Source organism: Typopeltis vanoorti, chromosome 7 (genome assembly GCF_054136105.1).
Source record: "Typopeltis vanoorti isolate ZY-2024b chromosome 7, IOZ_Tvanoo_1.0, whole genome shotgun sequence".
In the NCBI taxonomy this organism is placed as follows: domain Eukaryota; kingdom Metazoa; phylum Arthropoda; class Arachnida; order Uropygi; family Thelyphonidae; genus Typopeltis; species Typopeltis vanoorti.
In genome coordinates, this window is record NC_143555.1 from 92826891 (window position 1) to 92853661 (window position 26771).

Here is a 26771-nt window from a genome sequence, read left to right on the forward strand (position 1 = left end):
AGTTTACAGAGCAAGCGATAATGTAAATATACGCTTATATTGCATGATTATAGAAATCAAGGATTACCTTAATACTGCAAGCGAATAATATAAAACCCCTTTGTTATATATCTTTTTTTTTAAATCATTTCCTATTTTACATTATTTTCACGTATTTCTCTTTATCTTATTTTCTTTTAATACTTCTCTCATTATCGTATTTTTTGTTATCATATTTTTCTTTATATACTGTTGCGATATATATATATATATATATATATATATATATAGAAGCAACTCGTGACAAGCTTCACGAGTTGCTTCAGAGGCCATACTTGAAAGACGTAACTACCACGGCTATCATATTTTGCCTTTCATTATTATTATTTTTTTCTCTCCTCTCCTTAAGTCTCCTCCTGATGTAAGTCTGTTTTAAACCAATCTGGGTTCTCATCAATCACCCTCGGAGATTAGTAAAAGCTCGTATGTTTCATATCAATTAGAGATCGGAAACACTGTATAGAAGAGGGCAGAAAAAAAGCACCGTAATTAAGTACTTGAGTAAAGAATTGTTTGAGCATCAGTACATTATTTATTTTTCAATGTTCATGAGATCACTTCCTGTTTTAAAAGCGAGAAAAACTTCCTGGTTAATAAATAACCATCCTGGGCACATTTTTATAACCAAATATGGATTTCCTGTAACGATAATAACATGAAATAAAATACCAAACTCAACTAAACGACTTCAGTTTCATGTTTTTAAAAAATCAAAATTCCCATATTCATAAAAATGAAAAGACTGGCTTTGTTTTACATATTCACATTAAGTTTACGCCTCCTATTTCATAATATGGTCGGGAGAAAAAAAAAAAACAGCGACATCTCATTTTCACTTACAAAAAGATGTCATAAATTATTTTTTAATCAACTGTTGAGTAACGATGCGCTTAATTCCAGTTGGGTCAAAAAACGCTCCTTAACTTTTACACCGCATGTACTTGTACATTGTTTTTCACCTACAGTATGTCCATTTGCAGGTTGTACTGATAGAGCAGTCTCGATTTTCTAATATTGTTTTGTTGAAAACCATTGTCAGTAATTTCCACACGAACAAAACACCTTTGGCTTTCCTTTGACCTACATTTTCTTTGTATTTCCAATGATAAATAAGCGTTAATTTTTTTTCTACACGTGAAGAAAAAAAACAAAACATTTTTCTTTCATATATGAATCCTTATTAAAAAGTACGCTGTAAGAATTATTAATATGTCAAGTACTAGAAAGAAAAGCCTTTTTTTTTCCTTTTTGGTTTACGAGCATTATCAAAATTAGTAACTGAACGGGCCAATAAGTTTTAAGGCAAACGGCCAACACCTGTACTGTTGGCCCCTACATCAGGATGATAAATATTACGCGAGGAACTTTTCCATTTCGTGACGTTCAACTGACGTAACTCCATCTCGTCCAATAACAATTCTTTGTCTGTTATACAGCTGCACGCGGCCTTTGTAGATCAACGTACCGGCATCGTTAGAATCTCCCGGATGTTAAAACAAATCGAAAGCGGCAGACGAAGAATATCTGCAACGTGGGTGTCTAGAGAAAGGAAGTTAGTGTGGTTTTGTGTGCATGTGTGTGAAAGGTTGCATGCGGTAATTCCTAATTTATTACGTTTGTTTCTATATTAATTATTTATTATTATATCTAAGATTATGGCGTTAATGATCGAACCTAACCCTACTAGCGGATGGGATGAAAGAAGTGAAATCACGTTTCGTAATAATTTTCCCTTACATCAGGCATGTAGAGATGGTAATGTTCAAGCAGTCTCTTTGTTGATGGAAACTGGTCTTTATTCTGTCTGCGAAGAAGATAGCATGTATGGTTGGACCCCTGCTCACTGGGCTGCATATTTTGGAAAGGTAAGGGTTTTTTGCTTTTCATTCAGAAAAAAAAAAAAAAAAAAAAACTATATTTGTGCATTCTTTTTTTTTGTTAGTCATTATGCAAATTAATAGTGTTAACGTTTATATCACGAATGTTTTCCCCTCTCATGATTCAAATAGTATGTTTAATATAAAAGCAGAATTTTTTTTTTATAAAACACGCGGTCACTGCAATCAACTGCACGTTTTTACTGAGCAGTTGATGTTATGCAAGTGTGCAATATGTTGTTTAGTGGATGGTTATAACAGCTTGATGGCGCGAGAATTAAACGATTTTTTAAATTGAACCTGAATGAGATTAAGCCTCTGGTGATACAAAGAAAAATGTTGAAAATATTTCAAATTTAGTATTTTTCACTTACTTCATTAAATAAATAAAAATGTAGTTGTTTTAATATCATCTGCTTTATTTGCTCAACTGATTCATGTGTTATACATAACGCATATTGTATATTTGTAAAAGGACCTGATCATTTAATATCCTTTCCTTGTATGTACATGATTTTAAGTTATATTTTGATACATTAAAAAAAGGGCGTTTTTGTTAATTGTATTCCGCAGAAACACATACATTGAATATCTTTCATCTACTAAAAGGTACAGTTAAATAAGTTCATTGTGAGTGTGGGAGAAGGTGCGTGCTTAGGTCGATAAAACATCTATCGCGTTGCCTCACGAGCCAACTCGGTTCGTGTAGGTAGACCTAAGTTTCTATTCTTGTGAACTAATCATCATGAATCATCTGCTCTGTACGGAGGTTATTTCATTCTTTTCTTCCCCCTATTTTTATTATTTTTAAGAGCATATCGTCTCATTTATTAATTGAAGAATAAACACACACAAGATTTATTTTGTGACGTGTTTATGTTGTTGGAAACGCTTTAGTCAAGTCACTTATGCATCATATTTTCTTTGTCATCCGTGTATTTGTAGAGCAACATTTGATCTTTCAAGGAAAGATGTTTCGATTTAACGCGTTTTTCGCAATTTCTTATTATGACATTCTGTTTTTTTGTTTTTTTTCTTCTTTCTTTCGAAACTGCTAGCTCAGTGCCAAATGTTCCTAGAAAATGCCGTGCCGTAATCTTATTATTTATAATTAACATCTTTCATTATATTTCATCATTCGTTTGTGACCAAATTCACGACATGAGCTGTATTTATTTTATTATTATTCATAAAGTACTATTCCAATCATTAAGTAATTTATTTACAATTTTAGCTTCAATGTAAAGAGAATAAAACTTAACTTAAAACGTGGCATCCTTAAGAATGCGTTTCAGCCTTCGCGATAAATTGTGTCAGTTGCAACGCACTACGTGATGTTAATCTTTAATGTCTGATATCACATACTAAACCTAGAACATCGTGTACAAGACGGAAAATTTCTTTATATGCACACACAAGAAATCCCTCTCCTAATAAGTCCACTATCACCCTTGCCACTAATCCTTATAATAGCCTGCATGCTTTAACGTTATTCAAGTAGCAGGTTGCCGAGTACAATGAAAGTTGTCCGCAGGTGCCATTAGAGTCTTAATCGCTCCCTGGGGCTGGTGAACGCAAAAACAACAGATTTCCAATCACGGTAAGGAGTTATTTTTAAATCAATAGAGAACGAACGTTTTGGAAAATATTCCTAACCAATCATATTCTAGCAAAAAATCAATTCGTGTGACTATTTCGAATCCTAAATGCTTTTAGCTCCAATCCTCCCAAATCCCTAGCATGTAGTGTGTGAAATGCAGGTAGGGTTGGGAAAGAAAGAAAAGATCTATTATTTATCTTGATTGGGGAACGCTTCAAGAGGAAGACTGTTCCGGATAGCCGGAATGAAAGAATGCCATAAATCGAAAAGAAATGGCGGGAAGCTGGTGCTCTTGTTTTCACAGGCCCAACAGGAAATGGAGGAATGATGGATGTCGTTTCAGTGTATTAAATAATTTTTGTAAAAAAAAAAAAAATCTTTATTTTCTATTAAGCCTAATTAATGGCTTGTTATGATCAGTTAATTTCCCTTACCGAAACTAGGTTTTACTAGTATAGGCAATTAATAGTTCAATATCAGACCAACTAACTCACCTTCAGGTAAATATTCCCAGCAACAGACTGCTATAAACCTTTTAGCATACTGTAGATAGGCTAAGAGGTAATTTGAGAGCCTGTTCTGGCAACCAAACGTAGGAACTTTCTACAAGCCACTTCACGGCGTTAGTGAATAGAGTGGTAGTAATGTATACCGGTTGACATTCATAATCGCATTCGGACAGCGTTTTCACCGTTTAGGCGACATCCGCCACCGTCGTAATGCAATAGTAACATTTATACGGGCTTTTCATGAGAAGATATTGAATTAGGTCTCATAGAATAGCAAGGTATAGTCCGCATATCTTTGTAAAAAGACCAGAAAACGTACTCAGGTTATAGACACACTCGCCTCGTAGTTTTAGTTGCGCATTACTTCAACAATCAACACTAGGAAGCACTCTCTTAAATAAAATTATTTGATAAAAATTAAATATTAAAATACACACAATCCTTTTATTTTGTACCAATATAATATGCTGTCATTTCCCCCCCCCCCAATTATTATTATTTTTATGTGTTTAGTAATAATAATAAAACATTTTTTAAAATGTTACTTCTTTTACTGTAAAATAGTTGTAATTAACTTGAAAAACAAACATTGGTCAATGCAAAAATATTTTGCATCCTTTAAAAAATATATATACAATGACGCTAGCATAAAGATGCCAAGTTATGCAATGCACACCAAAACCAGGTTGAAAAATTAGGTTAATTCGTAAATGTTATTATAAGTCAACTGGAAAGAGGACCAGCTGACCTAAAGAATGGGGAACCTACTTTTTTGTTTTGTGTAAACGGATTTGTGGGAGTATTTCTTAATATAGCAATGAACTATTACAAAATAATTTGGGTGCGCTTTAGGGAAGAGGGGTGGAAATAACGTTGAAAAAATAACATTATGGGTGGCGTTCATATGATTTTGTTTGTAGAAAAATGAAAATTAATTATTTCTAAAATCAATTTCCAGTTGAGCTGAATCCAGTGTATGCTACGCAAGATGGATGTGTGATGAGAGGAATGAGTTGGCGAAAAATCAATTTTATTTTTTATTTTTTTCTCATCATCCAAGCTCAAATTAATAAACGTTTATATTGGCCGTGACTTTACCAATGCCACAGCTTATATGCATATGCCCTTCCGGCATTCCCAGAACACGATTTTGTTAAAAACACGAACCTATTCTTCTCTTTCTAGCTAATTTCAAGGACGTAAATTTTGCTGATGAAGTTGCTTAAATGAATGCTTTGGTAATAAGAATCTTTTCTTTTCCTTTTTTGTTGTTTTGTTTTTATGCGACTCAATAAGACACAAAAAAATTGTTTCAAAAGAAATAAAATTTGTAATCGTATAGTTTAAAATTAACTAATTGTAATTGGAATAATCAGTGGGTGTTAAAATTAACAGAGAAAAGCACTAAATAATAGATCAAGAGTAAAAAACATTACAATATATTCGTTTTCATTCACCATTCTGTATTTAAAAATAGTAGTTTGTTTTATACTGCGTGTTTTATGTATTGTTTTAAATTTTTATATTATTCAAATATACCAAAAAATGTACTCCGTATTAGAAATCAGAACTTAACTACCGTTACTGTTAGGTTTCGGTCTAGTTTAATCTCACTACCCCCCCCCCCCCACTCCAAAAAAAGAGTCAGTGTTAATGTACAGCAGATTTAGTTCTGCGTAATGCTAACCTAAAACAAAAATTCATTCATTAATGAAATATAACTAAAAAAAAAAAAAAACTTTCGCTTTTAGACAGTTTAGGAAGCAAATCGGATTTAAATTTAATTTCACTGCATGCGGAAGCCAAAAAAAATTAACTTTGCTAATCAATAGATGGCGCCAGGACTCGAACATTCATTGACAATTATAATTGGATTAAAAAATAAAAACTTACATTGTAAAGTACAATGTAATGTGACAAGCGATTTAAGCATTCATGAAAAAAAAAATGCATAGCAGATTATTTCATATATCAGAAAAAACAGTACGAAAAGAGGATTATGAAAGCCTTTCTGTCACTTGCAAGCTGGAACATGTTCAATAATTAAAACTTTGGTTTGTAATTAACTCATTTCGGTTTTGGTAAGGTGTGAAAGATAATCCCTATATAGAAAGAGGTACATGTAAAAATATATTGTCTTAAAAATGTAACTACATTTAAAATAAGTTTTTTGTATCTTTTGCGCAGCCTCTGCCGATCAATTTAACTGTATCTGTCGACTAGCAGCACGTTTTAATATGATATATCGATTTTATCAGCAGTTAGTACATTAATAATATCTTCCTATACAATAGAAATCACTGCTATTGAATGCAATCTTTTGCTTGGTAGCGAAATAATCGATTAAGCTGGTTACATTCCGGCTTGCTTGTGTGTGCGTGGCATATTTGTGTAGTTGAATTAGAAAAGAAAGTGATAAATTCCTTTTCAAAAGCGATACATTTTTGCATTGTCTCTCTTCATAGAATAAACAATGTTAATTGATCGGTGTTTTTGTGCTATTTACATTGCAAGTTAAGCAAATGTAGGTGTTTTTCGATAGCCTTTAACTATAATGGAAGTTGTGTTGAATGCTGTTATGAACAGCTTTTAATCCAAACGACAGAGAAACAGTATTTCTGGATAGTTTATTTGGTATATTGAAATATCATAAAATAAAAATGAATTATTTTAAACTAGGAATTCCTTGATGTTAGTAAATTTAACTGGCTTTACAAGCAATCGAGATTATATATTTTTGTTGCTAGTTTCCATACCTCCTCGCGCGCGCGCACGCACGCACACACACAATTACAACAAGCAATTTTTATTATTATACAAGGTAACAGAACGCAGATTATATGATTTTTCATTTTTATGTTATTTCTATATTATATATTTATTTACAAATTATCTAATAAATACTGAAAATATTTTTGATAGAGTTCATTGATAATTTTTTAGCGTATTTTGAATATCGTTGATCCATGTTTGTGTACTTGCGCCAATCGTCTAGCCGTCTGGAAATCCATAAGTTAAAAGGAATCTGCTGAAAATGTTCTAGTTATTTTCGGATACAACTGCATCAGGAAATATGATGAATGTATTTCATTGTATTAGTTACACATGCAAGTTAAAACAAAGAAAAAAAATCAACCATGTGTGATTTGATTAATAGGACTGTCAATAGGTGGCGGTAGTTTTCAAAGCCGTTTGGCTTTGAAATCTACATTTGACACTGCAATAACTGCTACGTCTTCTGTATTTATGAGGATTTTATATATATATATATTTTTAAATTATATCTCTTCGCTGTATAAGAAAGTTTAAAAGAAAGTAAGTTTAATAGAAGCATTCAATAATAAATGAACCTGATCGAATGTTTTAATACGGCAGCAAAAGAAAATAATTCCAGGAAACGTTGGAATTTACTCACCCGCCTCAGACATTTTGATTGGAAATGCTTCTTTTAAGGGGTTGATGTAAATGTTTGGAAGAACTATTACGTTAACAAATAAGTATTCCATTATAAAAAATGTTAAAACCAGTTAGACAATTAGCAACGCCAAATGTATTTTTCGTTAAACAAAAGCAAAACAGTGTAGGTGTTTTCTGTTTGAAGGGGGGGGGGAAGGAATGCACTAGGGGAGGAAAAAAGATCTACTTATCGAAAACGAGTTTGTCCTGAAAAAAAATGGCAAACTTCGAAGAAACCGTTCTAATCTCGTCATTTGTAACGTTCACTGTGAGAAAGCGCGTGATGTTCGAGTGGAAATTTCCACTTCAGAATCTTTGGTAATGTACGTGTACTGTTGTACCTCTGTATGGAAGTGCCTGTACATTTCCACTCCATGTTGCTATGCTCGTTGCTAAGGTAAGTACTATTCGGGGAAGAGGTAAGATAGGTTAAAGAAGGAAGCGGGTGAAAATGTTTTAACTAGGGCGCTTTTGAAAACACCTACATCAGTTATTTAATTAATGAATTCATTCTTTATATTCCGAATAAAGAACTGTTTCAGTGTATTAAAAATAAATAGTTTTTAAATAGTAATATATTTAAATTTTTTATTTAGGTTTTATTAATATTTAATTGAAAAACATTACTTTTTTTTTTTAAAAAAATCTTTTCTTGTCTCATTTAGATTGGACTTGTATTAGTATACGAGAGAGGGCATTCATTTTTTTTTTTTTTGCCAGACAATAATTAATTTCGTTTATAATTGCATTCCAGTAAAGTTTTTGGAATATGCGTGCTGTACATTAAAATAAAAACGACTGCCTTGAATGATGTGTGATATAATTGCTGCCCTGTGTTGTTTGATGCTTTGCTCTGAAAATTCTGTTAGTTTTTTGAATAACAAGTGTTTCCAATAGGCTGGATTCAAGAAATGGTTCGACAAACAGCATTTCTGTTGTTTTGGAACCATACATTTCCATTTAAAGTGTGTGTGTGTGTGTATAAAAGGGAAAGAACTAATGACTTTTATTATATGAAATATAAAGAATCATGCGTAAAAATAGATAATCTCAAAGGTTTCGCGTTATAATTCTTCCCTTTCCCCCATTATCAATTTAACACATTCCCCAAATTAATCCAGCATTTTCGACTCTTCACCGTCTGCGCTATACCATCTCCTATTATTCGTTGTCATTTTTTTTGTTTTTGTTGTTTAATTGCGTGTGTTCTCTGATGATTTGCCTGTTATGCAGGATGGAAAACTCGACTTTTCCAGAAGGGGAAAAAAACTTATACGACCATTGAACTCAGCTCTAATTGTAAAAGCTTATATAAAGATACCTCTCGTTATGAAGAAAACCGAATCCAGGCTTTCTTTCCAATAGAAGAGTGCATGTTACAAAGGCGCTTATTTTAATATCATTTGTATCTTTTGGCTTCTCGATAAAGTGGTGAATATTGAAATGTTAAACGGTTTTCCTCAATATTATGCTAATGTGGATGAAGTATGATTTTAATACAAACGCCTTTTTTTCTGATCAATCACTAAACATTATCTTGCTCATATGGACAAGAAATGTTGACAAGTTATTTTCTAATTTCCTCAAATTAATGAGTCTCACACCGCTTTTATATTTTCTTTTTTATCGTTTTGCTATACCGGATTTTATCCTAAGTTTTGTGTCAAAATGAAAACAAAAGAATATACACTAAAATTATTATTATTATAGTAATTTAAATAGGACGCTAATTTTATTACCTATTTTCCTGTTGATCTCCAAAACCTCTGTTTCCAATTGTTACTTGAGAAATATAACATCGTTCAAATGGAAATTATTTCGTCTGCTTAGTTTTGAAGTTATAAATTTCAGTAACATTTATTTGTAGCGCCCTCTTCTAGTAGTTTTATTATTAGTGTATATGATATAAGGATTTCGTTCTCGAAGAAAATTGTCAGTTAACTATCTAACTTAAAATCGTACGATAGTTTATTACAGGATAATAACCTTTTCAAGACTGACCTGAAAAGGGGTTATTCTATTTTCCTCTTAGCCTTGCAACACATTATCTACACATTAAGCATATTTATAATTAAATTAATATGCCATTTTTGTCGAGGAACTTTCGTGAAGTTTTTTTTTAATATATTTTCTTTACTTGCTCTAATTGTTACAAAATATCTTACCATCCCTTTACTTTCTCAAAATATAAATGATACACGATAATGTTTAAGTAAACATGCAATTATTGACTTCAAGACTTTTTGCTCTGTATACAGGCAAGCGCAAGGATAATAATTATTATTATTATTTGACACCTCCAGGGAGTCCAAAGACTCATCGAGGGAGAGTGTGCCAACAGCGGCGAACGATTGGTCCCCTTCAAGCGCAAGGATAATGCTAAGTAGTCTTATTTTTGCGTGATAAAAGTAATCGTTAAAATCTATTGGATTGTAAATCTACTACCCTTTGGCCTATTTTTCGAACCCTTTTATCATTAGAATAACCTAAATGAAAATTAATTAAATTTACCACATCACTTAATTACATTACTCCTAGCGCCATCTAGAGGGGTACAATGTTTTTATTGTTAGTTTTTTTTTTGCTGTACTTTTTTTTTTTTTTTTCTCTCCACTTCTTCGATATTAGGGATATTACGAAAAACACTATTCGTTCATTACTAAATTTTGTAGGCGAGATTGCTTAAGCAATAAGCTATTATTATTATTATTTCAACACTTATTTCTCAAATTCATTTTACTGTTATGAAAACAGAATGCCTTTATGCAGTGACTGCATCCTTTGATACTCTTGAACAGTGTTAGTCGTAATGGCGGGTCGTTTGAAGGTGACGAGACAGAATATTTCCGTTCTGATTAAGGATATTGCAGAGGATTGGGTAGCGAACTGTGTTTGCTGTGACTGGTTCCACCATTGGGGCGTCATTTTACATGTACAGTCTTTCAAGAGGCAGACATGAGTGTGGTTTTTCAAGGTTAAGGGTGTCTTACATCGGAATACAAGCAGGCGCACCTGATATTGCATATACATAAACTTTAATCCATGTATATATGCTGATAATGAAGGCGGAAGATTAAAAAGTAACATTGTAACTTGATGATAAATGTATAATTGTACATTTTTGTAACAAAAGGATTTTTCTTGTTATATCAATTACATTCTAATTTTGGCTGCCGATTTAATGACTGCAACATTTTTAATTATTGCAAAATTATTAATGTGCGATGCACTGAATATAATATCTGTTAAGAACAAAAATATAATGTTATTACTTACATATGTTATTTTTTTTTATTTAGTTTCCTAATAAGAATTTCTCCGCCATTTTTATGTGTAAATTGATATTAAGACCATTAGAAATAACCTCCTCTACTGCCTAATGACAATATTGTCTTTGTTATTTTTTTAAACAAATATCTATCCGTATTATATATAATAAATATAATAGACTTTTCTGATATGCAGTTGTAGGCTGCGCATCAATGGCGTCTCGTTCCCGGATGATGATAGCGAAGTATGACGACAGGCTGTTGCCATATTTCGTAAACTTGTTACTGTTTTTTTCCCAGCAGACAAAATGAAAACGATTTAATGTATAATTGTATGTTTTTCAGGCAGTTTTCTGGTAAACAACAGCCACAGTTTAAATGTTTCTTCTGTAAGTAAAACATGAATGATGACTGTACCTTCTTACTAATTTCGTAATGATTTAAAACTGATAAAGGTGTTTGCAGGGTCGTCGCCAGATTAGATCGCGCCCTGAGGCAAACAATTAACTATCCCCCCTGGTGGATTATAAGACAAAAATATAAGAAAATCTACAATTGCTATTTTGTCTTTATTACAAGAGAAACATTAATGCAAAACGATTACATAATAATATTAATTAAATGTTTGCTCTACGGGGATATTGCACAATAAAGCTCTTCTAAATTTAAATTATAAGCTATGTACGCTTCTATCGATATAGTTGCTAGACCAACCAATCCTTCTTGGGTCATTGCTGTTTGCAATTAATTTTAAATCAGTTTGAGCTTGGAAAAATTTCTTTCTGCACTTGCTTAACAATTCTTGTTAGCGTAGCGACGGCGCCTACCGCAATATGGCTGAATGAACGCCCTCATTAAGCCGCGCCGTGAAGCAGGCTGCCTCTATGCTACACCCTGTCGACGGTACTGGGTGTTTGAATGCAACTAGCAAAAAAATTACAATTAAAACGAGTATAGGTTAAAGAAACGGATTCTTTTGCAAAAATAGAATTAGGTAAAGTTATTAACTTGGTGTAAGTATGGTTAAAGCGTACATTTCTCATAAAAATTACCAACTTTTCGATTTCATTACTGTGAGTCCGAATTTCGTAGCATTATGACATTTGTCAAAATATTTAATTATTTTGAATTTAAACTATTTTGCGAATAACTTCAAAAGAAAACATTGTAACTTGATAAATGTATAATTGTGTGTTGTTTACACATGAGAAATTCGATGATGATAATAATTATAACTATAATAATAATAATAACTGACAATTTCAATTAGTGCTTATTATATAATCCTATTATGAGATATGTGGGAAAGTTTCTCACGTTATTATATTATAACATTTATGCAATAAACTGGTTCTTCTAACAACCTATAAAAGATTATAAATGGTGTGTTTATTAGTCATTAATTGTAATAAATAAAATAAAAAAACAAGAAGAAAAAATAATCTAATAAACATTGATATTTTAAAATCTTTATTTTTTTTAATCAAAATAAAAGTTTATTACCATAACACTCATTTCAAGTTGATATATTTCTTTATATCATCCTTTTAGAGTTCTTTATGCTGTTTATATCATGTATAGTTTTTACGGATTTTTTGTGATTGTCATTTTTAGAATACGATTTGTTTTTAATGTGTTATCTACAATTTTAAGTATGAGAATGTTTTGTCACGTGCTGTTTGTGAATTAAACATAATTTTAAACTGCCCAATGCAGGGGGAAAAAAGTGATTTTGAATGTGCTAAATGCAGCAGTCCAACGAGTATATGTAAGAAATTAGAACTATTCTAGGATCACGCCTATCTATACCTCTCCAGTATTGCTCACACAACTGGCAACATTGGTGGTTTAAGAATGCAAGGCCACACTAGCATTCCTCATTCGCATTTCACACGCTCTTAAAGATTTTCAGAAAACAATAAATAAGAAAGTGATCTTTAAAGAGAATACTTAATTCATTTGGTCCCACCCCTTAAAGAACCTGTTCAGTACTTGTAGATTAAGTTGCATGATTACCAGGTGAAATGCGAAGGCAAAAAAAAAGTCCTTTGTGGACCATCGAGGTCTGCTAAGTATCTCATTTATTTTCTTTACAGCTTGACTGCTTGAGAAAGGTATTGTTCTCGCTGTCATGTGATCGAAGCGTTGATCTACAGTCTTCCAGATTTCTTCAGTCTCCTGCACATATTGCTGCCCTTGCTGATCAACCTCAGTGTTTGATGTGGCTCCTTCAAGCTGGGGCTAACGCCAATTTGCAGGTGATTTGTCATGCGCAATATAGTTTTGAATTTTTTTTAAAAAAATTCATTTTTATATATTTTTTTTTTCATTGCAATATTTACAACACTTCTCACAGAAGGAAGCCATTGTTATTTATTACATGTGACCTCTGATATTTTAATTGATTTATTTAGGAATAAAATTTGATAGCCCACTTTCTAGTTATTTCAGGCTGGTCTGCTTGATTAATTGCAATTTTTTTGCAATTCTAATTGAAGGCAAGTTTGTGTTTTATTATTTATTTTTATTGCATTTCTTCCAGCACTAAATCTTAACGATCATATGTTGGATTACAGAAACTTAATTAGTTGACATGGTTGGTTTTTAATGTGAGAGATTTGTGTACTTTTATCAATAATTGAGTTGTTAGCGATTAACTGTGAGTGTTTTACAGGATTATCTCGGGGAAACGCCACTTCACAAGGCATCGAGAACTGGTCGTATAGAATCCGTGCATTTACTCATGGCACAAGGAGCCAATGAAAGGTAGGTAGCGTTGAATTTTTTTTAAATTAATTAATAGTAGAGCAAACCACCATCAAGTGGATAAGTTCAGCCAAAATCTACTTTCGTTCATTAACCTCTGACATTTTCAGAACGTGTAATAGGCGCTTCCCGTGCCAACATTACATTGCTTTATTATAAGGCTTCATACGGAAGTGATAGATTAATGATTGAAGCTCCCCCTACATTACGTGACCTGGCTTTATTATAACACTATTGTCTCTCCCAAAATACCCAATAGCCACGATGAAACCTCCTATTTGGTGTGTCTTATTTGGAAAGAGGTCAACAGCCTTGCCAGTACCGTTTGGCAAGTTGCCAGGTATTTCAAAGAAAGGGAAATATTTAGTAGTTCCGGCTGAAAATTAGTTTTTTTTTCTTCTTTTTTTTTGCGACAAATTTTTATGGCACGCAATTGATTTTATTTTGTTTTGCTTAGGTTGCAGTTTATTTGTTCAAGATTTTAGAGACCGTAAAAATTAAAAGGAGAGTAACATATAGAGACAGATGCCTGAATTACAATTAAAGTTTTTTTTCCAGTTTCATTTTTATATTTTTATGATGTTACTAATGCTTTTGTTACAGGATAATTTCAGAATGCAAGTGTATGTAATGCAAGTTTAAACTGGGACAGTTTAAACAGTTGTTCTTGTTTATTCAATGAAGTGCAAACCGCATTTCGATATATTTTATGTTGAAACGGAAATATCACTGAAAAAAAAAATAATAAAAAAAGTCAAAGTCGCAATGAAAAATAGTTTTGATTTGTTCCGTTGCAGGCTACCCAATCAAAATGGGCAAACAGCTGGAAAATTAGCGTTAGCCTGTGGCCATCCTGCCGTTGCAGCCATTCTCGGGAACGACAATATAGAAGCAAACGACAATGCACAAGCAAATCATCAAATGACCAACGGGATAAACGTTCACCTAAATGGCCTTAACGGACACTTTATTAATGGAGGTTTTCAAAATGGCTACCATATTAGCCTTCCTTTAATCGAGCAGTCATTGCGGGCAAGACTTGACGGCAATAAGCCAAGCAGGAAGAGGACTCTTGATTGCCTCAATGGGGAGGTGAAGAGGATTCGTATGGAAGGTAAGGAGTGAGAAGAAGCAGTTGTTGATAACTGTGGTTCACTTAAAAAAAAAAAAAAAAATGTTAATATAGAACGGTAGTGTTGCATTACGAATCTTTGCAGGCATAGCAGACAGTCAAGTGGAGGATGGCTCCATCTGGTGGCCGATCTTACTTTTATGGAAAAATCCAAACATGGACTTATTTGTATGTTTTTGAGCTGATTGCGTTGCGCATGGGTATCTGTTTATTTTTGTTTCCTTTACCGTCCTTAGGTAAACTTCCTCGTGAGTTGGAGTCTCTAGTATTATGCAATTGGTTATCTTTCCAAGTGAGCGTTAAACCTTGGACGCTACCCCAGATAAACGTCTAAATATACTCACGTCATGGAAAAAGATGGCTTAGCAGTCGACCTTGTCAACAAATACTAGATAGTGTTCCAGATTTTTTATCCTTTTTCTTTCTCCCCCCCCCCCTCTCTATCGGTGTCCTTGAGATATCCGGGAAGGCTTTCAAGTGGCGGCACGAAGGTAAGTGTTCCAAGTGGTAGATGGAGAGGAGTAAAGAGTGCATGATGGATGAGACACGCTATATCCCACGAAAGATTTTGAACAATGGCATCCCCTCAGTAAAAATTGGTTATGAAGGATGACGGCAATGATATTTAAAACATCATTATCTTTAGCAGTCCTTTTTCACTTTAATATGATATTTTATAACCTTTGAAAGAGTCAAATCAGTTATCAGTTATTTTGTTTATTTTTAATGAAATTAAATCTAATTAAGATTGGTTCATATTTCATAAATATTTTAGTGCTGAAGTCTAAAAGGTGTTTTATCAGACAATTTCTGATTTAAAGGGAAACAATTAAAACATCAGAATGAAACCATTTATCTGATAATTATTTTAACTGGATTCCTTTTTAAAAAAAATGAATAAATTCTTCATACATTTCTTGGCCTGCTGCCAAGAAATATTTACGAATACAGAAACATCAACTTTGTATATTGTTTTGGAGCTTTTAATTATAAATAATAATAAAAAGAAAACAAACCTGAATGCTTTTTCATTTCACAGAGGCATCGTTTTTTTTTTTTTTTTTTTTTTCCGAGTCTAATTTTAATTTTGTTTTTTTCCTGTGTTAGTGACACATCTTTTTTTCTGTGCGATTAAATAAGTAGTCACCGTAATTTACTATGACGATGTTTCCATGGCAACCATTTCGTTTTTAGTAGCGCATTGCTATTAAAATGTTTTACATTGATGTTACGTACGTTGCAAACATCTTTTGAAATAAAAGGCTGCATTTTAGTGTACTGCGCATGTCAAGAGATACTATTGCATAAAATTTATAACTAGGAACATCTTTGGACTGGATGTAATGGACTATTCCATGACATTACATTTCCGAGTGATGTTTCTGTGACACCTGACAATATATAAGATTGGAACAGGAACAACAATTTTAAATTTTCATTAATATCCTTTTTTTGATTTCAGAAGAGTAGAGTTTCAGGTAAGTAAACTGGTTCATGAAGTAATGCTTCTTGGTTTGATGTGCATCGTTTTTGGAGCGACAATACGGTAAGTAAGCCTACAGGAACATCATAGCAAGAAGTATCATTAACCTGACTGGTTGTTTTTAAGTTTTTTATTTTCTCCCCACTTGTAAATTTAAGATCTGTGACCTCTCCCTTCAGGTTTGTATTTTTATATGAATAAAACTACTTTTTTTAAATTAAAAGTAATTCATGTGAACTATATGTTTTTAAAATAATTCTTAGAAATCTGAATAATAAATGTAAACACTTTGCAATAAAAGAATTTGGATTTTATATATATTGTGTATGTTTATATGTATAATTGTAAGAATCATTTCAGCATCCCTCTTAGGAATCAACATAAGGTAAAAAAAAAACACTATTTTAAACGAAGTGTTTGTTTTGGCAGAAGCTTCATGAAAAGGAAATCCTTATATTGTGTGTGTGTGTGTGTTATTTTTCCTATTTAGATTTTATCTTAAATTAGCTTTGATGTTTGTAATATAATATACTGTTGTTTTGTGTGGCTTGTAGAGTCCATTAAGTATTCAGTGATTTAAAGTATTCCGATCCCCCCCCCCCCCAAGCCAACTGGGTATTCTACTGTGTTGTATGCTTATACAACACAGTAGAATACCCAGTTGTCAAGACTAGTTCCCCCCCCCCCCCATTAAGAAAAAATTAGCTAGATACTGTTTTTTTTTTTTTTTTTCTTTCTTATGTTTCATTTTAATTTCACAATTTAGGACGATATATATTCCTTCCTGGATTACCTGATCTACGCCTATGGAAGAAGAAGAAAAAAAAAGAAAACTAATTCACAGTTTTTCTGCTAATTAGTTGCCTTTAAAACACAATCTGGATAGATTAATTTTGTCTTCAATATGTATCTGCAACTTCTCTTTGTTGTAGATCATTAAATCTCTGATTCGTCTAGCAATATTTATATAATCTATTTTATTTTCCAGTTTTTAATATTTTATTTTATTCTTTCTTTCACTAGAAGAATTTGATCGCTCTGTATAATGCAAACCAAAGCGACGAACGACATCAAGTCGCACATTTTATTCTAGTCCATTAAGTATTCTTTTACGTCGTCTGCTTCTCTTTCTAACGAATACGAAAAGAATATAGCCGGAAATACATTTAAAAAATCACGCGTTTGAATTTACAAATGCAAAAATCTTTTTTAAACATCGAGGCCGATTAGAACACACCTTGTGGGAAATTGGCGATCTCAAATAAATCCATTTAATTGTTCATGTGTTTTGAAAACAAGCGTTTCAGATAGAAATATAAATAAAAATCATAATTGGGATCTACCTGAAACTTTTTTTTTTTTTTAACATTACAAGTGAGAGATTAAATACATTACGAAAAAAAAAAAAACTTTTAAATATTGATTTCTTTATTTAGTTAGAAAACTGAACGAGAATGAAATGAATGAATAATACAAATTTAATAATACGAATGCTTATTTAATGACTAAAATATTCTCTTTTTTTTTTTAATTTTTAGCTTATGAAAATAAAAACTAGCGACACACAGTTATAATTTTCTTTACCTAACTCCCAGTTTTTCTGTTCATAACGAGTTTAAAATAGAACGTTTTTATTACAAGCTGCGCAGCCATTTTTCTCGTAAAGAGTTTTTAATGTACTTCCATTTAGCATGGTAAATTTGTACATATTAATAACACTCTAATCGATAAACTGTTAATATTTAAAATTGATATTTCATCGAAAAGAAATTTTTAGGTGACGGTACAATTTTACAGAAATTCCCAACCACATCGTGAATTTCTTTATTTCCAAATTAGGAATTTCATATTCACGAAACGTTTTGAGGGAATTTTGTAATATTAAATAGTATTTACTTATCCTAATACTCCTAAGCTTTTGAAGAGAGAGAGAGAGAGATAGAGAACATAATAGCAAAGCATGCAAACATTATTCTTGAAGTATTGAAGAATATATAATTTAACTTCAGGACTTCGTGGTGGGTTAGGCCATTCTTCTTCCTTTGGACATGCACATTATTGTGGATTTCGATGTATTAGTTCATCACGAAAGTGCTCGTGAGACAGGAACTTTGCTAGTCCAAGTTTTTTTTTTAGCATAATTTTCCTCGAACCATTCCTCCTTATTTGGCACGTGCGAATATGACATGGTACATTGTCATGCTGAAAGAGACTGATTCTATTCAGCCAAACTATCGCCAATATACGAATCATTGCAATATCCAGAAGTGTCGCATGCTGGTTTCGTCCTTTCAATTAGTATATCCAAAAAGTTCAAGGCCATACAATGGGAGGAATAGCCCCAGACCATTACGACCCTTCATCAAACTTGGGATGATGTACCACAACCTAAGACCTCAGGCATCCACTACACCCATTCGTCGGATCAGGAGGAAGGAGAGAAATAGGCAGTGTATGTATACAGATGTATACTGCCTATGGCCATATCTGCAATATAGACTACAAGGGACGACAGGAACATAACGATATTGGCATGCTTTATTCTTAAAGAGATGAATTTGTTCTGCTTGTTTCAACATGTATATACATGTAAATATTTTATTATTTTCTAAATTGAAATATTTGTAATTGTCATGTGCATGCTTTGTTTGCTAGTCTATTTAATATGTAAATAATCGTATAGAATTACTATGTAAAAAAGGTAATTTATTTAGTTTCAATTTTTTTTTCATATTAGGGGTGATAATACCCTCGAATGGACATTTTAATCAAGAGTTATTGTTTTCCAAAAAAAAAAAAAAAATCAAATATTTTGGTTTCCCCAAAATTTCATTTTTCTATAGGTTCTCCGATTTGTACAACGGAGACTACGACAGCGCGTCATTTTTCAGGAATGTGTCCCCCGCGCTGCGAAAGGTTCTACTGTATGTAAAAAGTTTAGTCACCCCCTGGTTCAAGCTTTTAAGGGCATCAGTTACTTAAAAATATTAACCAAGGTGGGGCAAAGGACATTTTATTTATTAATTGCATCATATGTTTTTTTTTAAAAAATGAAATTTATCTAAACATGAAATATTTTTTCAGAAAAAGAAAAGTGACAAAAATAACGAACTTTTGCTTTTTATTGAGCTCATTCATCTTTTCGAGCCTCTCCCTTAAAAAATAAATATATATAGAAAAGCTGATCATGTGTAAATAGTCTTAAAATTTACCTAAGATGACTTTAATTTTTTATTTTATTATCATAACAATAATCCTACTCATGATAGATTTTCAATATATGCGACATTAGCACCATGCTTGGGAGAGTTATTGTACTAAATAAAATACAGCTTTATTTAATTCAGTAATTAATAGTTTTTGAAAGCAATGAGCTTGAAAAAGAAAACTCAATAAAAAGCATTCTTTAATATATTAAAATGAACAACATAAACGTTTAGTTAGAGATTTTTGCATGGATGAAGAACGGTTATGTTATTAGCTTGCCGATATGAAATCTATTTTATCTATAAGTGGATAAGAATCCGTCGTCTAATGCCAAGCTTAAAGCAATCAAATATTGTTTTTATTTCTCAAAATAAACCTTGGTTCAGCTCGATAATGCTTATGACTTTGGTGCAAGGGCACCTGTAATTATAATACTCTAACAAGGTAATTATTGGCTAATGTTCGTAGTGCTTTAAGACTGGATCGTGCGTAATAACTTGAGAGAGAAATAATTGATATAAATGCAGATTCTTCTCCACTCATAGCTGAACGTCAATCAAGGAATCTTCGTTGAAATTGCCACCAAATTGGCGATGATATTTTGTTAAGTGTTTTCCTGTGCAGAGTTTATCATAAACTCACACATGCCAATTTTTCTTTGTTTTATTACTATGCTCTGATATTGCTGGCCAGTGATTACAGGAATTCTTCTCTTCAAAGAACGAACCAGGAAAATTAGTCACACAATGTCAGATTCGACTACCGAAACATTCAGCATTTGCAGATGTTTTATCCCCCATTTGGTAGCTGCTAATGGATGTTATCCTTCCAAAAATTGTTTCCTAACCAACTGTTGTCCGCCTCTGTTCCAGGAAATGATAAACTTTATTTTATTAGATATAGATATATGAAGAGCCAAAGGCTTCAATTCGGCGACATATAACTTGTTTAAGTTAAGGGATATTACATCCCATATCGTTTCTCAGCCGAATAAGAAACTCAAAGAGTTTCATGCTGAATATAGTAGAAACTATATAAAGTTTGGCGATTCCAAGCGTAAGCAAATACCTGGATACTGCAACAACTGACCCTTAAAGTAGTGCAAGCTGAGGCAACTCATGTCTAAGGTGGAGCAAGCTCCGATCACTATTCTTGTAGGAGCTAAGTTCACATTATGGGTAAATATCAAGAATAGTGATCGGAGCTTGCTCCACCTTAGACATGAGTTGCCTCAGCTTGCACTACTTTAAGGGTCAGTTGCTGCAGTATCCAGGTATTTGCTTACGCTTGGAATCGCCGAACTTTATATAGTTTCTACTATATTCGGCTAAGAAACGATATGGGATGTAATATCCCTTAACTTAAACAACTTTATTTTATTATTATTTCTCGTGTGTTCTGCATTATCCATCTGCTAAACTTCATGTCTAATAATTCTCACTCTAGACAGCTTCGAAGGTCGCACTTGTCACGAGTTTATTTCAAGTGAATTTTACAATTAGTACACATTTTTGCACACTATATTCCATATTGTGGTTTATGGTATTTCTAATCTATGTTGAAAAAAAAAAATTTTAACTGGTGCTGACAAACCAGTGCAGCTATTTCAACAATTGCTTGTTGCAGTTCTTCGTTCAGTGGTAGTTGGACTGGTTCGTGATCATGCTGTCTAAATTAACCTCTTAACTAATTTTCGGAGAAAGTTGACCGAAAAAAAAAAAACCCTAATTTTTTTTTAATTAGTTTCTTTCATACATTATGCTATCCATTCCTCAAAACCAAAAATAAACGAATAGAAACATCTTACGAACATCTTCGTTTAACTTCTTAAAATTAGTAAAATATATGACAAGTAAACTCGGGCAAGATATTTTTTGATCTTATGGGAATACACACGTATACAGGGTGGTTCAAAATTCCGCGTACAAACTTTGAGGGGGAGGCAGAGAACATCAAAATCAACATTCACATAGGAAAGCATGACCGGAAATGCCACCCGAAAGTGATAGGTGGCGCTGTTCGCCAGCGCTCCAGGTGAGCAATTGGGGCGTCCTCATTCAAGCTTTCGACGTCGTACGAAGAACATGCGTCGTTTTACGAACGCTGAGATGGCAGACATGCACCATGGAACCATATTATGTATCCAACTACTATTGAACTGTTCAGTTACGCCTAATAAAGTTTTTTTACACTACTTACTGCCTTGTGTTATTTCCGTATCTTTGTGTCCCTGTTAGTACCTTCCGGGAGCGTTTCCAGTCATGCTTTCCTATGTGAATATGGTTGATTTTGATGTTCTCTACCTCCCCTCAAAGTTTGTACGTGGAATTTTGAACCACCCCGTATATTCGGGCAAATTTGTTAAGAGGTTAACTGTAAGACATCCTGTTTCTACCCTCTGGATAACATCTAGTATTATTAGCCAAATTCAGAGATCCTACGCAATGACGTTATTATTCATTCTCACAGTAGTTTCAGACTTGGTAAAATCACTTGCAAGAGAAGAGTCACTGGTTTGTTTGTTATCAGTTCAATGAATTCTGTTTTGACAAATTCTTGTTTTGTATGAAAACATGTTTGTACTTCCAGCCGACAGTATTACAAACATCTCTCATCTGAAATACCATTTTGAAGGAATATCTAGCGGCGAAGTTAACATGTGAAGATCTGCAACATTACTTCGTAGTTATATAAATGAGTTGGTCTTCAAATTCAGTTTTGCTATTTTTGATTGTCCCTCTACTCTTTGTACATCGTCTTTTGAACTCACGCCTCTGAAGGTATGATGAACTATAAACAAAGCCAAAATGACAGAAACTTGAAGGTAATTGCGAATTAGTTGGGTTGTTTTGAAATTACAGAATAGTACGAATATCTTCAGTATTAATTTGATAACCTACTGTTCATATAACTCTATTCTCTGCAAGATGAAATACATGTAATTAACAGTATGTGAGATTATGATGCGATATAAATGTATAATCTTCTAGAAGCTGTGCTTTGTTATAGAGAAATACTACCTAACGCTAGGCTTGTTTACTCTCTTGGAGGAACATGATCCAGGTCATGCTTAAATAAAACCTTGATTTAAAAGGTTTGTGGTTGATATGCATACGGAAAGTGTAAACATCATACACATTAGATGTCTGTTCTCTAATCAACTATAAATATGACCTTGAGGTATTGGTTAAAGTGCAGTACATAACTAGTTTATCTCAGAAAAGATGAATTATTGTTGTATTAAGTGTGATAGCCTACTAATGTAGTCTAGACAACAAATAATATAATCTAGTTTATCATGGCGATTATTTAAAGATAACGTGTATAAATTTGTTATATCAAAGGTTAAAAAAAGTCGATTTCTGTATTAGACTTCTATTTTACGTTTGCCAACTTAAAGAAATGAAATATTTAAAATGAAATGGTGTATTATAGTAACTTTATCTAGTTTACGTAATTTTAAAATTCTTTGAGAAATGTATTAAATTTTAAATAGAGTATTTAATTTTTTCAGAAAACAAACTTTTTTTTTTATAGAAAACAATTTTATTTTTAAATTTTCAACAGCAGTATAAACCATCTTATAACTTTCTTTAATAAATAAAGTCGAAGCCACTTAAAACTAAGTGTAATTGAAGCTGTTAAAAGTGATAATATAAGATGAATAATATATAAGAAAACATTTTAATTGCTTTTAGATTCTTCAAGGAATCTTGGCATGAGATAATTGACTGTCTTCCTTATTGTAGGCCCTGATGCCAACACCATCTGTGAGAGGCCCTTGAATGGCACTTTCCTCGTTTCTATGGCTGCAGTTCCTATGGTAACCAACAGCGTTTTGGAGCATCAGAGCTTACGTACGATGGAACAAGGCTATCAGCACGCTTTATTAGAAAACCTCATCAGTCAAATGCATGGATGTTGAAAGACGCGAATCAATAGCAGCACAAGCCAACAGTGATTATTATAGATGTTTTCGACTCCCACAGCGATCGCCTAAGTTACTTATTGTATATATTTTTCACTTATATATACCAGCAGACGCTGCATCTTTTTCAATGTTTTATTGCAGCAGTCATTTCTGGTGGCTAATGATCTATATATATGGGTAGCAACTGTCATCAATATACTTTTTCATCCATATGTTACGCATTTATTGAAATGCTGGACTTATTCTTGTTGTATAACTCAATCGTTTTAGTGTACATTGTTGTTTTGATAATATTATAGCCTTTATTCGCATTTCGGTGAGATTAAGATTTCTCAAATACCCTATGTGGAAAGCTACGCGAGTGTTGTTAGCTAATGGTTCGAGATTCATAAAGTAATGAAGCCATGTAGATAATTCTGATATTTAAATGATATGTATTGTGTGTTTTGTGCGTGAATTTAACATCGAAATTTCAACACTGCCATATGGGATCGAGGGTGTATAATGTAAACTTGTCTATTAAAAAAAAATTAATGGCAATATTTTATAGCTTTTCAGAATGAATTTGCATTTTTTTTTTTTTTGAAAAAAATAACTGAATAAGATACTATTTACGTAAATATAAATAATAAAATTAGAGTATCTATTATGCATAGTATTACAGTTAGGGTGATTTTTGTCTGTGCTTCTACGTTAGTTGAAGATGTTAAAAATCAACAGAAGCTTGCAATTTTCTAGCAGACGCTACCTATACTTTTTATCTAAGCGAAAGTACTGACCTGCCATCTATTGGTACATATCATAAACACTAAACCGACCAATGTTTAAGCATTTAAAAAGTGCACATTACTGAAATAGTAACATTTATCATTGAAAATGGAATTTCATAAATAAAACTGTCCTTTAAAATAAAATTATTTCCAGCACAAATAAGTCCTTAAAAATATTTATAAAAATTAATATTGAATAATTTTATAAGTGCACAGTAAATTTTTGAAAACATTTTTCTAGCCTTAAGTTTTGTATTTCTCTTCAAGAATATATTTTGTTAATAAAAGATAGCGCAGATCTAGGAATTCGAAACAGTTCTAGTTATATGTACTAAAATTACATGTTAAAATCTTCTCCGTACTGTTTACATTTCATGTTAAATGTTTTTTCTCCTGTAAGGCAGTGTGTGTATGTTGTATTTGTTTAAAATAAATGCTACATATTATTTAATTTCTTAACAGTCAGTTGAGAACTTTTGAACATCTGGTGTAAACAGTTTTATAGTAAGATTGTTTGACCCCTTTTTTATAGTGTATTTTTTGTAAATACGGCTTTGATTCCGATTAAAATGGTCTCATCAAAGCAGTTTTTCCCATTTGGGTAATGTATTAAAGAAAGGAAAAATAAAAATGTTGAAAATAAGCTTTTATTTTTCTCAGAAAGTCATCTGTGTAAGCAAATTTTTTTTTTGAAAAAAAAAAAAATCCAAAATGAATTCCATTTTGGGGGGGGGGGGAGAGGGGGGTACAGAACTTTTAGTCAAAGACTTATTTACTGAATGTGAGTTAACTGGTTTCACAAGAGGGTATTTACTGAAAAGATTTTATATCTCCATAGAAAAGACCAACTGGTTAGAGAGTATACTCAGTCAACAGACTATATATATATATATATCCTCTGTGTGGCCGAAGTTAGATTAGCCATAATCCCAATCCTGTTAGTAATAGGATTCAAATTTCATGTCATGAACGTAACATTAATAAATCTGCTTTTTGTATCAAATAATAGCAGTTGAAATAAATGAAAAATTGCTTAAAGTTGGAATTGACGTACTGCTATACCCACCCTAACAGACTAAAAGAAAATTAATCGAATCAGTGATACCAGTTCTAATACAGAAAATGAAAATGGCATAAAACTGCCGATCTATGGAAAGGTTCAATGTGGAATTGGTTTGTATGCATATAGGGTTCCCAGATAAAGTAGGTTGTGGCAAAAGAACCATAATTCGTTTGGAAGAAGGTAGTACATTCAAGGCTTGAGTTGTTAAAGTTGGGCAAAAAAAAATTTGTAGAAAAATTTTTTGAAATTTTTTTTTGCATGTGTGAAAAATAGGAAGCGAAGTTTATGGAAGTTCAAACTAGCAATTTTATCCAATCTCATACTAAATACTAAATCGTTTCAGAACAAGTATAATATCTGAAATACAGTTCTACAATTTTGTTTTTCGCTATGCAGTTAATAATCTGATTGCTAGGGGGAAACCTGATTGCCTGTATGAAAGATGACTATTTCAGGAACCAGCTGAAGAAGTGTCTCATGTTGGCAATTAGAATCAAACCTACGAGATAACATGCTTTTTTTTTTCAATATTGTACATCTGTTTGTGAAAGAGAATCAAATCATATAAGATGAAACATATTTAAGAGAATTTTGTACAAACCTCAGTACTTAAGTAATTCCTTTGAGGTAAAGAAAGACCATTTGAGAGCAAGATTTTCGATGGTATTAAAAGTTGGTGATGTAAGCAAAAGATCTAATCAGCACCTATATATGGACGGTGATGAACATATGGGTGATCATTTCTGGGTTGCACTGACAGATTTTTTTTTTATTTTAGAAGGAACTAGAGTGAGAACTGCAGTTAATTTGACTAACGATTTATCTCTCTTCTGAGGAACATGTTGGTTGCTGGCTAATTTCTACAAGACTAGGAAACTTCGTGGTAACCAATTGGTCTATATATTCTTTCTAGCGAAAATAAAGATGATATTGACCAATAACGAACTTAGCAAAAAAATAAATAAAATGATTTAAAAAAAATAAACTTCGAATCACATTTTCTGTGACAATGGTTTAGAACCATTTTTGGATGTGGAGATTGAACAAATACCGAGACGTTTTTTTAAGCAAATTTCTTGCTTTTAGTCTTTCAAAATTAGACAACTGACAATCACATTGATTATTACAAACTGTAATGTTTAATTAATCTTGGACAACTTTGATTTGATGAAAAATCAAGGATGGAGAATTAAGTTAAAACAGAAATAAAGGCTTCCGTATTTATAAGAATTGTTTCTTTCAGTGAAGCATTCAGCACAACATTAAACACCATAATCCAACTAAATCTGTAACTACGTTTTAGGATTTAATGCTAGACTACAGAAGGAAGTCTAATGTTCAACTACGGGAACTTTTCCTTGGAGTTTAGTGCCGGAATTATTTGATCATCGGCGCAGGCAAATAGGGACTTTTCCCTTAAACTAATTTTTGAAATTATATTTTGTCCTTCAAATCAGAAAAAAATGAGCATAGAATTCATACTATATTAGACAATCTTAGGACTTAGAACTACGAGAAGGTAATAGTTGTCTGAATACTATCGCATTAGCCAATTGCTGTTAGCTGTTAAAATCAAATAAGGTGTTTAGAAGAATTAAAAAAAAATGAGTAAATAAAGAACTTAAATTACTAAGATCATTCTGCTTGACACCACCATCGTAATTCCCGA

At 32.4% G+C, this 26771-nt stretch overlaps 2 protein-coding genes across 5 annotated transcripts in view; one reads left to right on the forward strand and one right to left on the reverse strand.

Moving 5' to 3' along the window:
• Window positions 1-7611, reverse strand: part of LOC150104866 (PGAP2-interacting protein-like) — a 227525-nt gene extending 219914 nt beyond the window's left edge. For both annotated transcript variants that reach the window (XM_090395376.1, XM_090395379.1), the window contains exon 1: window positions 7441-7611. In XM_090395376.1, the coding sequence (XP_090251502.1) occupies window positions 7441-7531 (91 nt within the window). In that variant the 5' untranslated portion in view covers window positions 7532-7611. The remainder of the gene's footprint in view (window positions 1-7440) is intronic.
• LOC150104868 (ankyrin repeat domain-containing protein 10-like) lies at window positions 1519-24682 on the forward strand. 3 transcript variants are annotated; one of them, XR_016548553.1, is made up of 6 exons: window positions 1520-1904; window positions 12847-13008; window positions 13425-13516; window positions 14314-14630; window positions 18975-19127; window positions 23088-23222. XR_016548553.1 is itself a non-coding variant. In XM_090395382.1 (5 exons), the coding sequence occupies exons 1-5, from the start codon at window positions 1695-1697 to the stop codon at window positions 23261-23263; spliced, it is 957 nt and encodes a 318-aa protein (XP_090251508.1). In that variant the 5' UTR covers window positions 1522-1694; the 3' UTR covers window positions 23264-24682. The 3 variants fall into 3 exon arrangements, 2 of the variants coding, with proteins under 2 accessions (XP_090251509.1, XP_090251508.1); XM_090395382.1 differs by lacking the exon at window positions 18975-19127 and having other exon boundaries at window positions 1522-1904; window positions 23088-24682; XM_090395383.1 differs by lacking the exons at window positions 12847-13008; window positions 18975-19127 and having other exon boundaries at window positions 1519-1904; window positions 23088-24682.
• The last annotated feature ends 2089 nt before the right edge of the window (window positions 24683-26771 follow it).

Excerpts from the sequence above, each read along its gene's own strand:
- LOC150104868 (XM_090395382.1), top strand. The coding sequence starts at position 1,695 with ATGGCGTTAATGATCGAACCTAACCCTACTAGCGGATGGGATGAAAGA. Across the intron at positions 1,905-12,846 it reads GGGCTGCATATTTTGGAAAG|CTTGACTGCTTGAGAAAGGT; the intron begins GTAAGGGTTTTT and ends TTTTCTTTACAG. Across the intron at positions 13,517-14,313 it reads GCACAAGGAGCCAATGAAAG|GCTACCCAATCAAAATGGGC; the intron begins GTAGGTAGCGTT and ends GTTCCGTTGCAG.